The sequence below is a fragment of the Dromiciops gliroides genome, chromosome 2 (assembly GCF_019393635.1).
Source record: "Dromiciops gliroides isolate mDroGli1 chromosome 2, mDroGli1.pri, whole genome shotgun sequence".
Lineage (NCBI taxonomy): Eukaryota > Metazoa > Chordata > Mammalia > Microbiotheria > Microbiotheriidae > Dromiciops > Dromiciops gliroides.
The window spans coordinates 391,865,832-391,879,608 of NC_057862.1; the positions used below are offsets into that span (position 1 = coordinate 391,865,832).

Below are 13,777 nucleotides of genomic sequence, written 5' to 3' on the forward strand. Positions count from 1 at the left end.
TTTATTGTATTGCTTGCTATTTTATAAAGTGAGAAAAAATGCTGGCTATTTTATGTCATGCAAATTGAAGTTAAGGATCACAGTGTCACCTAACCTTATTCTTTGTATCCATCCTAATAACTGTTGGCAAATTCAAATTGATGATATGAAAGTCAAAATTCTACCTCCTTAACACCTTTTAGAATACCTAAAAGAAACTAAGAGCAGCCTTTAATGTTGCTGCAGTTTTGTGACCCCCATCATCTACTGCAGAATGACCCACAAAGTGAGGTAGAAGCAAACACAGAGTCCCCATGTTTTTTATTCTAACCAAATGGTTCATGTCAGTCTGTCAAATGCCTCAGACTGCTCAACTCCCCCCCACTTTCTGAGATGACCTTACCTCAGCAGAGTCCTCATCTTTCCCATAGTCTGTACTTCCCACAATAGGTTCTTTCTCTCGCATCCAAGATTCGGCTTCATTGGCATCAGCAAAATACTGCTGAGCCTGCAGGGAATCTTCTAAATCCTGCCTACGCTGGGAAGCTTTTGCTTTTAGAGACTCCCACTTCTGATTCAATTCATTTAGCTTGGCCTTCACATCCTCAGCAGCGAAATGGCCTGAGGTATGAATGGGGGGGTGGGGGTGGGGGTAGAGAAAAGGGCATTAATAAAGGAGAGGATGAATAAAAAACTTCCCAAGAGCAATGATCAGTACATTATTCTGAATCACGGTTACTGTGCCTGCTGTAAAGAACTCAGAAACAACTTTGGAATCCCAAGATCTAAGTGAGCTAAAGTTCAATCAGAACTTGGAACCTCATTTCCTTAACCATAAAATGCCCCTAGTTTTTAATAGGAGTAGTGAACAAAATACAATGGCCAATACTGGGTTTTAAGAAGAGATTCTTAAGTTCTGTTAACTCACCTTCTTCTACCATGGCATTTCCTTTCTGTGTAACAGCTTTGATACGGGGCTCATGACCAGCAATCTCAGCTTGAAGGGCCTGGTGCTTCTTTAGGAGGTTCTGGACCCCAATTAGATCCTTGCCTGAAAAAAAAATCAATTCCTTCATCCAAGTCATTAAATAAAACAAAGTCAAGGCTGAAATGTTTCCCTAGGAATTACATTATTCACTTTAACCATCAAGTGACTCCTATGTGCAAAGGAACCATCACCACAGTTGAAATTTAAGTGAACTTTGACCTATGCATTTTTTTTTGCGGGGCAATTGGGGTTAAGTGACTTGCCCAGGGTCACACAGCTAGTAAGTGTTAAACGTCTGAGGCCGGATTTGAACTCAGGTACAGTAATCGAGGGCCGGTGCTCTATCCACTGCACCATCTAGCTGCCCCGACCTATGCATTTTAAGACGACAAAATCATGAATCAGAAACAACTGACATTTACACAGCACTTTAAAGTTTCAAAGAGAATAATCAACATATATCATTTTATTTGAATATTAGAACTCAATTAGAATGGAATATTAGCTCATTAAACTTGCTTTACATACAACGGAGATGGTCTCACCTCTGTTAGTGGAAGCAGCAATGGGCTCTTTCTCCCGGATCCATGTTTCTTCATCCTCAACATCCCGGAAGAGCTGCTGTAAGCGAAGGGAGTCAGCTAACTTCTGCTTTCGGGCAACCATAGGATCCTTCAGAGCTTCATATCGAGCTACAAGGGCCTCTTGCTTCTTCTTGATGTTGTCAGCATCAAAGTGACCAGCATCCTGAAACTGCCGGGCCTGGATGGTGATGCCATCAATTCGATCCTGGCATGGGAGAGGACAAGATAAAACGAATGATTAAGATGGTCTCCATGGTTTACTCTATTACCTGCTAGGGCATTCTGAGCCTAGACAATTGCTTTGTTTCTGAACTAACCAGAAATCAATGCAGGATTCTGGCAAGTTTATTATGTGGCTGTTAACCTGGAAATTAAGGAAGCAATAAGGTCTTTTTGCGCGCGCGCGCGCGTGTGTGTGTGTGTGTGTGTGTGTGAGAGAGAGGGGGGGGGGCAATTGGGGTTAAGTGACTTGCCCAGGGTCACACAGCTAGTAAGTGTCAAGGGTCTGAGGCCAGATTTGAACTCAGGTCTTCCTGAATTCAGGGCCGGTGCTCTATCCTCTGCGCCACCTAGCTACCCCAAGTTTATTAAGTCTTATCACTGAAAAATCCAGAAGGATGTTAGTTTCTTGTGGGCAGGAACTACTTCCTTTGTCTTTGTAGTCCCAATATCTATATAATCCTGACTGGACCCTCCCCTTGGGAGGGAGATGCCTTACTTGGCATCTTATGAATAGAGATCCTAGTGTGGGAGCACCTTTTCTACATTCCCAAATTATAGTGTTGAAAATGCCCACTACCCCAAAGGAACAGACTTTACCTGGTGGGCTGCCACATCTGCCTCTAGCAGGGCATGCTTCTTCTGAAGGTTCTGGACATTAGTAAGATCTTTCCCATAATCATCAGAGGCCAAATGACCTTCTACTTCATAAAGCCACAATTCAATATCCTCCACATTACGGTTAAACTGTTGTTGCTGGTTAGCTTCCCTAAGCTTTATTCCTATTCAGAAAGAAGGGTATGAGATTAAGAGACAATTTCTATATGCTAATACAGAAGGTCACTTTTTATGTCAATACTTGCTCTCAAGAACTGATAGCAGTATAGAAATTGGGATCAGAAACCTATTTCACTTTCTTTTCTTGTCATTCAATGACAAGAGAAAGGTTAATAACCACCTTTCATGTACTTCGATATGATGGGAATACCAATTTTTGTTGTCTTCCTACTTTTAAGGGATGGGAAGCTGAATCAGATGATTTTTTAAAAAGAACTCTGAACTTTGTGAGAAAAAAATTATAAGAAACATAATTGAACATTCAATTCAGTTTTCATTTTTATTTTTAGCTATGGGGCCTGTCTCCATCAGATAACTAAAACTGTCTGCCCCACCCCCTTTCCCAACTGGTTCAATAGCTTATTTTGGGGGCAGGGCAATGAGGGTTAAGTAACTTGCCCAGGGTCACACAGCTAGTTAGTATCAAGTATCTGAGGCCAAATTTGAACTCAGGTCCTCCTGAAGCCAGGGCTGATGCTTTATCCACTGCGCCACCTCACTGCCCCCAGGTTCAATAGCTTATTAACCATTTCTCTAATCTTTTTCCAATAGTGGGAAACAACACCTATCTTATCTACCATGTTCAATTATATTTACCAAATAAGCCTGGCACCCAAATCTGTTCCCAGTAATTCTCTCTCAGAATCATTAACCCTAATACCAAAGTTATCTTCACATCTACACTTCCCAAGGCATAACCTTCTCCAGTAAACATGTTTTGCTCAAGATAAACTCAACAAAACTGATCAACATGTTGAAAAAAAAAATCTGACTTTATATCCAATGCCTTAAACCAATAGAGTCCAACTACCCATGGATTCCTATTTTGAAGGACCCACCAATATTGGAATGAATTATTTCTTACCCTTCAGTTCTGTAGCTTCCAACAGTTTCTTCCACAAACTGATTACCTCGTTCATACGAGTTGCTACCTCATCCTTGGCATAATGATTAACATCAATCAGCTTTTGTCCAGCTTTCTCCAAGGCATCAATTCGACTCTGATTAGCTGACAGCTCAGCTTCAAAAGCCTGATGCTTCTGAACTTTGCCCTGCAAGTTAGATGGATCCTGGAGGAAATGAAGAGAAATATCTCTACTTAGAATTTTAATGGGAAATTTCATCCAATACTTTCACACTCACCATGTCTGAATTATAATCAGCAGTCTTAAATTAGAAGGTACCTATATTCCTTACAGAAATCTCATTTCCTGATATTATTATAGCCTTATAGTTCTCTCTCCTAAACAGTAATAGTAACACATTACCTTGTAAGCTTCATCTGTTGCAGTTTTCATCTTCTCATTTACCCAACTCTTGAGCTCATCAGAATCTCTGAAAAATTGCTGTAGGTGGAATGAATCAGCCAGCTGGGCTCGTCGACACATAGCACGTTCATGAAGGGCATTGCGTCGGCTCAATAACTGAAAGACAAAGATCATTTGTGAATCCCTGTTTCTTGGCTCCCTGTGTAAATTTTGTCTAGGAGACCTTTTCTTTCTCTTAGTTTCATGGTCAATTGGAAACTTACTGCATCTCTCCGAGTAGCCACATCTTCCATTGCATAATGGTTATTTTGGATTAGCTTGGTTGCAAACTCATCCAGTGCCTAGAAAGACAGAATCATTCATTAGTAAGGATACTATTTTCTTTGAGCTGAGCTCACTACACTCCACTTTAAAACTCATGCAGGGGTAGCTAGGTGGCACAGTGGATAGAGCACCGGCCCTGGAGTCAGGAGTACCTGAGTTCAAATCTGGCCTCAGACACTTAACACTTACTAGCTGTGTGACCCTGGGCAAGTCACTTAACCCCAATTGCCTCACCAAAAAACCAAACCAAAACAAAACCTCATGCAGAGGGGGCAGCAAGGTGGTGCAGTGGATAAAACACCAGCCCTGGATTCAGGAGTACCTGAATTCAAATCTGGCCTCAGACACTTGACACTTATTAGCTATGTGACCCTCGGCAAGTCACTTAACCCCAATTGCCCTGCAAACCACCCCCCCCCCCAAAAACAAAACAAAAAAACCTCATGCAGAGGCAGCTAGGCAGTTCAATGAATAGTGTGTTGGAATTGGAGTCATGAAGAGCTGAATTCAAATCCTGATTTAGCTACTTACTTAGTTGTATGATCCTGTGTAAAGGACCATTTTTGTAAGGTTCAGTTTCCTCATTTGTTTTTTTTTTTGCGGGGCAATGGGGGTTAAGTGACTTGCCCAGGGTCACACAGCCAGTAAGTGTCAAGTGTCTGAGGCTGGATTTGAACTCAGGAACTCCTGAATCCAGAGCTGGTGCTTCATCCACTGTGCCACCTAGCCGCCCCCCAGTTTCCTCATTTGTAAAAAAATGTGGATAATAAGAGCACCCCTTCTAGGGCTGGTGTAGATCAAATGAGATGATACTGGTAAAGCACTTTGTAAACCTTTCAGTGCCATAGAAATGTGAGCTACTATCATATCCTATTGTCAAGACTACATTTGTGCTCAGAATGCCAAATTTATTCTCTTGGTTTTGTGTCTCTGGCTGGTTTTCTCATCAGATATTTTAAAGCAGTGATGTCAAACTCAGAAACAGACCCCTGTGGACCGCATGTTGACTTAGAAAACCAGAAAATAACCATCTATGTTGTATCATATTTTTTTTTTTTTGCTTAAAATTTCCCAATTACATTTTAATCTGGCTGTGGTTACACTCAGGAGTTTTGCAGGCCCAGAGTTTGAGGCCTGTTTTTAGAGGCTCCTGACCTCTCTCTCATTTCAGCAGACAGCAGCAGAGTGACCAAACCTTGGTTCCATACAAATCAGACAAAGTTATGGGCCTGCCAATGTCTACCCGCCTATCTTTAACCAAAATGTCAATTTCAAATTTGGAGTCAAACACACCAAGCTGGCTGCCTGTCACCCAACTCATCATGTCATTGAGGATCCCTGTTACAGATAGGTAGAAAAGATTTTGGATATCAATGGAAAACATCAAAGCACCTTCCACACAAGTATTTTGTGTAGGAATCCCTTAGAAAATTCTTGAGATCATTATGAAGGGACTAAAGCTAAGTAAAACCTCTTACTGTAATTTTTTCTTCCTGAGCACTGAGGGATTTCTCAAAGTCTTCATGCTTCTTGAGAAGAGCTTCCACACTGTCCAGAGAATCTCCCAGGTCTTCATTGAACAGAAATGCCTTTGGAAAAGAAACAGAGGGTTTGTGATGATGTTCTCGTTTCAGAGAATTCATTGGCATAAACTACTTCAGACAGAAAATGAGAAAAAAGAGTCTGTGTGTGCTAGTCTCCAAAGGAAACTTGGAAGACATTTTCAGATACAACAATGAACAAAATCAACCCTGTCCTGAACTCTTCAGGCTGTCCTCTATCTTTCTATTGGAGATATACAGCTCCCAAAGACTGTTGGCCCTCAATAAAAAGGTTATACAAATGAAATCTCTCCTGAGGAAAGGTCCAAATGCAATGCTTGCTGAGGGAGAAACGCCAGTACATTTAAGAACACTGACTCAGTACTTTTATTTACTGGTTCAGACCTTATCTTCTGTGGTATAAGATTTACTCAGAAAGGAGATTTTTCTTCCCCCAAGCAGAACACCAAAACCTCCCATTTCCCCAACAGATTCTCATTCAAATTCTACCTCTTGTTTGCTCATCCAGTTGTCTACTTGTTCAGTGTCTCTGTAAAAGAGCTGCAGATCCATGCACTGTTCATACTGCTGCCTACGAAGTTCCCAAAGTTCCAGGAGGGCAGCTCTTTCATCAGAAAGGATAGTCAGCTAAAGGTGACAGAAGACAAAGAGAGTATCATTACTTTAGCTATAATAATTAGATGGTCACACAACTAAGCGACAAATTTAGAGGTTGGGAATTCTATTGCAAGAATGGTGACGTTTCCAGAGCCTAGTTTTCTCATCTGCAAAACCCTTACTTGTCAGGGTGATGGGTTAATAAAAATAAGACACATGGCAAAAACTATACAAATATTAAACAACCAAGGAGACGAAAATATCAGGGATTATGCTAATGAAAAGAGAAAAAGCTCTACTTGTCTATCTTTATTCTGGGGTTAATTCACTGCTATATTAGCATAAGTTTATCTAACAGAAAACTGTTTAAATGACAATGAAACATAATGAATAAAAGTATTAATCTAAAAGGTAAGCATCAACTTTAAATTTTAGTTTCTTATCCACTATTAAATGGCATATTTCTTCTATTAATTTATGGTAAAGCCCTAATAACTTTGGTCACTCCAAAAGGCTAGAAAACAGGCAATAGCTCTAGCTCTTAGATTCAGACAGTTCTCTACCCTCCACAATCATGTTTACCTTCTCTCTCACTTCATCAGAGGCATAATGACCAGCAGCAAGAAGAGCCTGTCCTGATTCATCAGCAGATTTAAAACTATCTTCATGAGCATCAATTTCACCCTGTGGGAGAAAAAAAACCATATAATTCAAATCCTGCACTTTCCAAAGTGGAAAATAAAAGTTTCATCCTTTTATTTCCAATGGTCTTTTGGAGTACGAGTCACAATATCATATGGAATTAGAAACTAAACCAAATATGATGATAAGTTTCTAAATAATCAATAACAAAACCTCTTGGTTATTTCTAGAAGTCTGAAATAATAGCTGAGATTACTGAATCTCATTAACCTTTCTGAACAAAGAATTTCTTCAAAAAAGAAAAAAAAAGGGGGGGGGAGGAAGGGGCGGTGTGGTGGTTACCAAAAAGCTTAAGAGGGAAAGAAGTCAGGAAAAACAGTATTCACAGAAAGCTATTGTTCAAGAACACTCCCCTTGGAGAAAGAAAAATGTACAAGTTTAGAACTTGAAGAGCATGTAATAAAAAGACCAGGTTGCTGTAGCATAAAATCATGAGAATGTTACCAAAACATATAAACTATGTAGGATCACAGATTAAGGGTTGCAAAGGACCTTAAAAGTAATCTAGTTCATGAGGCCCTGAAATCCTAAGTGCTAAACCCCCTTCACCAGAGAGTATGTACTACATAATCAAAACATCATCACGTCTATCCTGCCAGAACTCATCTCTTGGCCTTTACTGGCTCAAGTTAACTTCTTGATGTTTAACCCAAAGTCACTGCCACTTACTAAAAGAAGCTTATAACTTAGTACCAAAATAGATTAAGATTATTCATCCTAGGAATTATATGTAAACAAGGTTGTGATAGCTCAAACTACAAAGCAGACAAGAGGTGATCCTGATAAGACTCTAAACGGGATCACTGGAAATTAAAAAAGAAACCTAATGGATGTACATATTTTCAGAAGATCCTAGTGCAGTTACCTTGTGTTCTTGGTGCCTATCAAGTAGAGCTTCAGCCCCAGCTACATCATTGGCAAGTTCATCTGCATTGATGAGAGCCTTCATCTCAGTCACCCAACTGGTAAGATCTCGGAAGTCTGCAAGGAAGCGCTGAAGTCTTTGGAAAATCAGAAAGAAACAATGAGCTTTCTTTACCCAAAATATGGAAAATTCTGCCATCTATTCCTAACTTGAAAAAAAACAACGCAGGGCTACTCCTGAACTGGGATGATACCTCTCTAATTCATGCTATTATATAATAAAGGATTGAAGGGAATTTTATAGGCAAAGAAATGGTTTTAAAATGATAATTTCGGGGCAGCTAGGTGGTGCAGTGGATAGAGCACTGGCCCTGGAGTCAGGAGTACCTGAGTTCAAGTCCGACCTCAGACACTTAACACTTACTGACTGTGTGACCCTGGGCAAGTCACTTAACCCCAATTGCCTCACTAAAAAACAAACACACACACACAAAATGATAATTTCAATGCAAATCAAGCCAATCCTTAAGTTTTACCATTTTCCTGGATTGTTGGAAAAGGTGACAAAAGATGAAAATATCCAGTGTTAAAAGGGCTGTGTGAACACAAACACACTAATGTACTGTTGGTGGACCTGTGCACTAGTTTTCAACCACTCTGGAAAACAATCTAGAATTAGGTGAGTCTAATGACCAAAATGTCCATGTCCTTTGACTCAGATTCTATCGAGAGGTATCTGCCTCAAGGGAGTTACTAATCACTGACAAAAGACCCCAACAAACACCAAAATATCAAACAGCACTTCTGTGGTAGCAAAGAATTGGAAACAAAATAGATGTCTATTGAACAGGAAATGGATAAGTAAATTGTGGCCCATGAGTATAATGGAGTATTATTACTGTACCGTCAAATAATAACCACAATGAATATGTAAGCAAGGAAAGACTTAAATGAACTGATATAAAGTGAAGTAAACAGAGCCAGGAAAACAATATACAAAATGACTACCTACATGTAAATATGTGAAGAATAACCATAACCAACTGATATTGAATGTTGCAAAATTACAAAGCAAAAGTTTAGCCTCACAGAAGAAATAGATGACATGGCCTTTACTCTTTTACAGAGTTCAAAGTCCACAGGTGTATAACATTACATATCAAGTCAGATTTTTTCCCCCTCTGTGTTCACTGGTTTCTCTGAATTTCTTCCTCCCTTTTCTTTTTTTCTTTTTGGGGCAGTAAAGGAAAGGAAATAAAAATAAATAAATAATAGGGATTCCCCTACCTTTAGATTTAATGACTGTGTGTGTGTGTGTGTGTGTGTGTATGTGTGAGGCAACTGGGGTTAAGCAACTTGCTCAGGGTCACACAGCTAGTAAGTGTCAAGTGTCTGAAGCCAGATTTGAACTCAGGTCCTTCTGCATCCAGGGCTGGTGCTTTGCTTTATCCACTGTGCCACCTAGCTGCCCCCTCCATTTTCTTTTAAGAAGAATTATTTGTTATAATGGTTCTTTGTGATGAGAGAAGGGGAGGGATACAGGGAGAAATATAAGTGATGTAAAATATGTTCTCCCTACCTGTAAGAATCATTGAGGCGTGCATGTCTTTCAGCTGCCAGGGTACGGATCTGCTCCCAATTTGTAATCAACTCCTCTCGTTTCACTTGGATCTGAGTAGCACTCAGAGGGTGGGATTGCTGCAGACGGTCTGCCTCAGCACACAAAGCTTTGACCTACAAGCCATTAACTCCAAGTAAGTACTATTCTCTAGACTTCTGTTTACCTGAATGAATGCATCAGTTTTCTATCAAACCCACCTTGTCTTCTAGGGCGGCAAGATCTCTTTCTAGTCCCTCATGTTTCCGGAGTAAGGCCTGTACACTGGCCAAGTCTCGGCCAAAATCATCAGAGGCCATTAATTGCTCCTTCTCCTTAATCCAGCTTATAGTTTCATCTACATCCCTAAAAGATACACACAACAGTTCATGCACAAGAATTTAGGCACATCAAGGAGCAGGAGCCCTAGTATTTTTGTATGACTGGTAATATCTCCAAGCATACGAAGTCTTTCTCTTGTATTACATAGATAGGCCTGTGTCTCATCTGTTCTGCTGTTTGTTAAGATGCCTGTCTGCCTGTCTGTCTGTCTCTCTCTCAGAAGGCTCTCTGGGGCCTGTACCTGTTAAAACGCTGAACTTCAGCTGCTCCAAAGAGCTTCCCCTGTCTTTGGAGGGCCAAACCCTTTAGTCGCTGCCAGGCCGCATTCACTTCATCCTGCTTGGTCTTGATCAGGTCTTCTTCAGGATGTTGCTCCTAAAAGAAATAAGATGGAATAAAGAGGACATGAATGGAAAATAACTTCTGGCTCTTTCAGTTATAGAAAGCCAACTTGGGGTTATAATGGCATCTCTTTAAAGATTAAAGATAATTTCATGTTAAGATATATGTATTTCATGACAATTTACTATATAGTTTGAAATTAACTGCTTACATAAACCTCAATTACTTCTTTGGTAATTAAGATCAATGACCTTGGAGGGAATGAATTCAACCGGCATTTTCTAAGCACCTCCTATTTGCCAAGTACTGCTAGGTGACTGTGATGCAAAGATAAAATTTAAACAATTTCTGACCTCAAAGGCCTCACATTATACTGGGAATAAATAATACAAACATGGATAAGTAAAGACAAAACAGAAATGAAGTAAATATAAATGGGAGTGAGGGAAGAAACTAGTTACTAAGGGGATCAGGTTAAGACCTTCAATCAGAGGTAGCACTTGAGAGCTGAGGCCTGAAGGGAACTAGGGATCCTGGGTGAGTGGTGAATGTGTTCTGGGTGCAGGCCTAGGGATGGGCAGTAGAGTGTTCTGAATGGAGGAGAGGTAGCAGGATAATGTGGACAGAATGTGGAGTGCACAATGACAGTTATATGCAATAAGCCTGAAAAGGTACACTGGAGGCAGGCTGAAGAGGATTTTACTCTAGAGGAAATCTGCAGCCAATGGAGCCTCTTTGACCAGGTCACATTATTAGGAAGCTAGCTGAAGATGGAAAGAACAGATATAAAGAGATGAATTCAAAGGCCATTCTAATACTCTAGATAAGATGTGATAAGTGCCTGACCTATGGGTGGGTAGAGCAAAGGAGACAAATCTAAGAGATGCTGAAGTATACTCAACAAGACTTGGTAGATGATTAGATATGGAAGGTGTGGGAGAGAGGAAGGTTGAGGATAACTTTAAAATTGTGAATTTCGGTGACTGGAAGGATGCTGGTACCCTCTTCAGAAATAGGGAAATCAGGAAGAGAGGTTTGGTACAAAGATAATGAGTTCTATTTTGGACATAAAGAGTTTGAGATGCTTACAGGTGAGTGGGCAGTTGTTGTTGGAAGTCATAAGACAGACTACAGTCAAATGTATACACATTTGGAAATCACCTGTATAGAGATGGCAGGTGAACCTATAGGAGGTGATGAGATCAAAGGAGAAAGAAGAGGATCTAGGACAGAGCTTTAACACAAGACATGCCAGGGCACACAGGAGATGATGCAGCACAGCCAAATAACAACAGGAGAACCAGGAAAGAGCAGTGTCAAGAAAACCTAGGGAGGGGGCAGCTAGGTGGCACAGTAGATAAAGCATTGGCCCTGTATTCAGGAGAACCTGAGTTCAAATCCAACCTCAAACACTTGACACTTACTAGCTGTGTAACTCTGGGCAAGTCACTTAACCCCCATTCCCCCCGCAAATAAATAGATAAATAAAAATTAGGCAGCTAGATAGTGCAGTGGATAAATCACTGGTCCTGGAGTCAGGAGTACCTGAGTTCAAATCTGGCCTCAGACACTTGACACTTACTAGCTGTGTGACCCTAAGCAAGTCACTTAACCCTCATTGTCCCACCGAAAAAAAAAAAAAAAGAAAAAAGAAAGAAAGAAAACCTAGGGAGGAGAGCAGAATATATCCAGGAAGATGGGATGATCGACAGTGCCAAATGCTGCAGAAACCAAGAATGTTGAGAACTAAGAAGACACTGGATTTGCCGATAAAAGAGGTCATTGGTAACTTTGACGAGCATTTTTTCACATTTTCAGCTGAGTGATGAGGTCACAAACCAGAATGCAAAGGGTTGAGGAGTAAGATGAGAAGTGAGTTAGAGTGGAATTTTGTCTAGGAATTTGGCTGTGAAAGGAGAATTTTTAAAAAGAAGATAGTTTATATTTCATCAGACAAAAAAAATTTTGTCCATTGGCTTAACCTACACTCATAAATGCTATCTAATTTACTCCTTCCATTCAACAACTTAATATTTGTATTTCCAAATTCCAAATTCAGAAATTCATTCGTTCTCAAGTGCTGTGCTTGTGAACTGTTTATGGGCTTATCCAGTAACTTAGCCTGCACACTTAAATATCCAAAGCAACCAATCTGCTCTTGATTTAAAAGTTTCTTAAGGATATACAAGATAACACATCTTTTACAGTATTTTGTGCCACATGGGAAGGTCATATTTCACTGGTAAAATGAAAGCCAATTTATTTCATTTAACATAACTAGGTCCAGAGAATCCAAGAATATGTTTTCAGTAAAGAGCATTTAAAATTGAAATTACTTCGTAAGGAATAGCTGAACAAGTTATGGCATGTAGATGTGATGGAATACTATTGTGCTCCAAAAAATGATGAAGGGGGATGGTTTTAGAGAAACATGGGATGACTTGTATGAACTGATACAGAATGAACAGAACCAAGAGAACAATTTGTACAATGATAACAGTATGGTAAAAACAAACAACTACAAAAGAGTTAGGTAGGTACTCTGATCAGTGTAATGACCAACCACAATTGCAGAGGATTAATGATGAAATATGCTATGCCCCCCTCCCCACCTGAAAGAGACTCAGTGCAGAATGAGATATATACTTTTGAACACAGTGAATGCATAGATTTGTTTTGTTTGATTATTCATATATTTTTATTGATCGACTTTTTTTTTAGTGAGGCAATTGGGGTTAAATGACTTGCCCAAGGTCACACAGCTAGTAAGTGTTGTGTCTGAGGCCGGATTTGAACTCAGGTACTCCTGACTCCAGGGCCGGTGCTCTATCCACAGTGCCATCTAGCTGCCCCTTGATTGACTTTTTGTTTTTTTGGTGAGGCAATTGGGGTTAAGTGACTTGCCTAGGGTCACACAGCTAGTAATTGTTAAGTGTCTGAGGTTGGATTTGAACTCAGGTACTCCTGAATTCCAGGGCTGGTGCTCTATCCACTGTACCACCTAGCTGCCCCCAACTATACATATTTCTAAAAAGGGTTTTGTTTTTTTGTTTTGCTTTCATTCTCAATGGTAGAGGAAAGAGGGAAAGGGGTGGATTTTTGTTAACTGTAGAAAAAAGTCTGTGTAGACCTTTTTTTTTGTTTGTTTGTTTTTTGGGGTTTTTTTTGGTGAGGCAATTGGGGTTAAGTGACTTGCCCATGGTCACACAGCTAGTAAGTGTCAAGTGTCTGAGACTGGATTTGAACTCAGATCCTCCTGAATCCAGGGCCGATGCTTTATCCACTGCGCCACCTAGCTGCCCCCTGTGTAGAACTTTTACACACATTTATTTCATTTTAGGTAAGCAAGCTAAATTTTTATTCTATGAGGTGTGCTACCACATTTTGCTTTGAACTCTTTAGAAGGAAACAGACATGGGAAGGATGTTTTTACACTATAAAAACAGTGGGGTGGAGTTTAGTCCTCCCTCTCCCATTTAGTAAGGCTCCTTTTCATTCACCTATTCATTACAGTGCTTTCCCTAAACCAGAATAGCCTAGGGACTTGGGAAGACTTCTAATCACAGTAGAGG

At 40.2% G+C, this 13,777-nt stretch overlaps 1 protein-coding gene across 8 annotated transcripts in view; it reads right to left on the reverse strand.

The window, feature by feature from the left end:
• Positions 1–13,777, reverse strand: part of SPTAN1 (spectrin alpha, non-erythrocytic 1) — a 63,501-nt gene that overhangs the window by 31,714 nt on the left and 18,010 nt on the right. For all 8 annotated transcript variants that reach the window (XM_043984038.1, XM_043984039.1, XM_043984037.1 and 5 more), the window contains 14 exons: positions 10,105–10,238; positions 9,743–9,887; positions 9,504–9,658; positions 7,926–8,061; positions 6,941–7,042; positions 6,251–6,388; positions 5,678–5,788; positions 4,139–4,216; positions 3,876–4,031; positions 3,473–3,677; positions 2,371–2,552; positions 1,513–1,756; positions 908–1,030; positions 383–600 (listed from right to left, as the gene is read on the reverse strand). In XM_043984038.1, the coding sequence (XP_043839973.1) occupies positions 383–600; positions 908–1,030; positions 1,513–1,756; positions 2,371–2,552; positions 3,473–3,677; positions 3,876–4,031; positions 4,139–4,216; positions 5,678–5,788; positions 6,251–6,388; positions 6,941–7,042; positions 7,926–8,061; positions 9,504–9,658; positions 9,743–9,887; positions 10,105–10,238 (2,127 nt within the window). The remainder of the gene's footprint in view (positions 1–382; positions 601–907; positions 1,031–1,512; positions 1,757–2,370; positions 2,553–3,472; positions 3,678–3,875; positions 4,032–4,138; positions 4,217–5,677; positions 5,789–6,250; positions 6,389–6,940; positions 7,043–7,925; positions 8,062–9,503; positions 9,659–9,742; positions 9,888–10,104; positions 10,239–13,777) is intronic.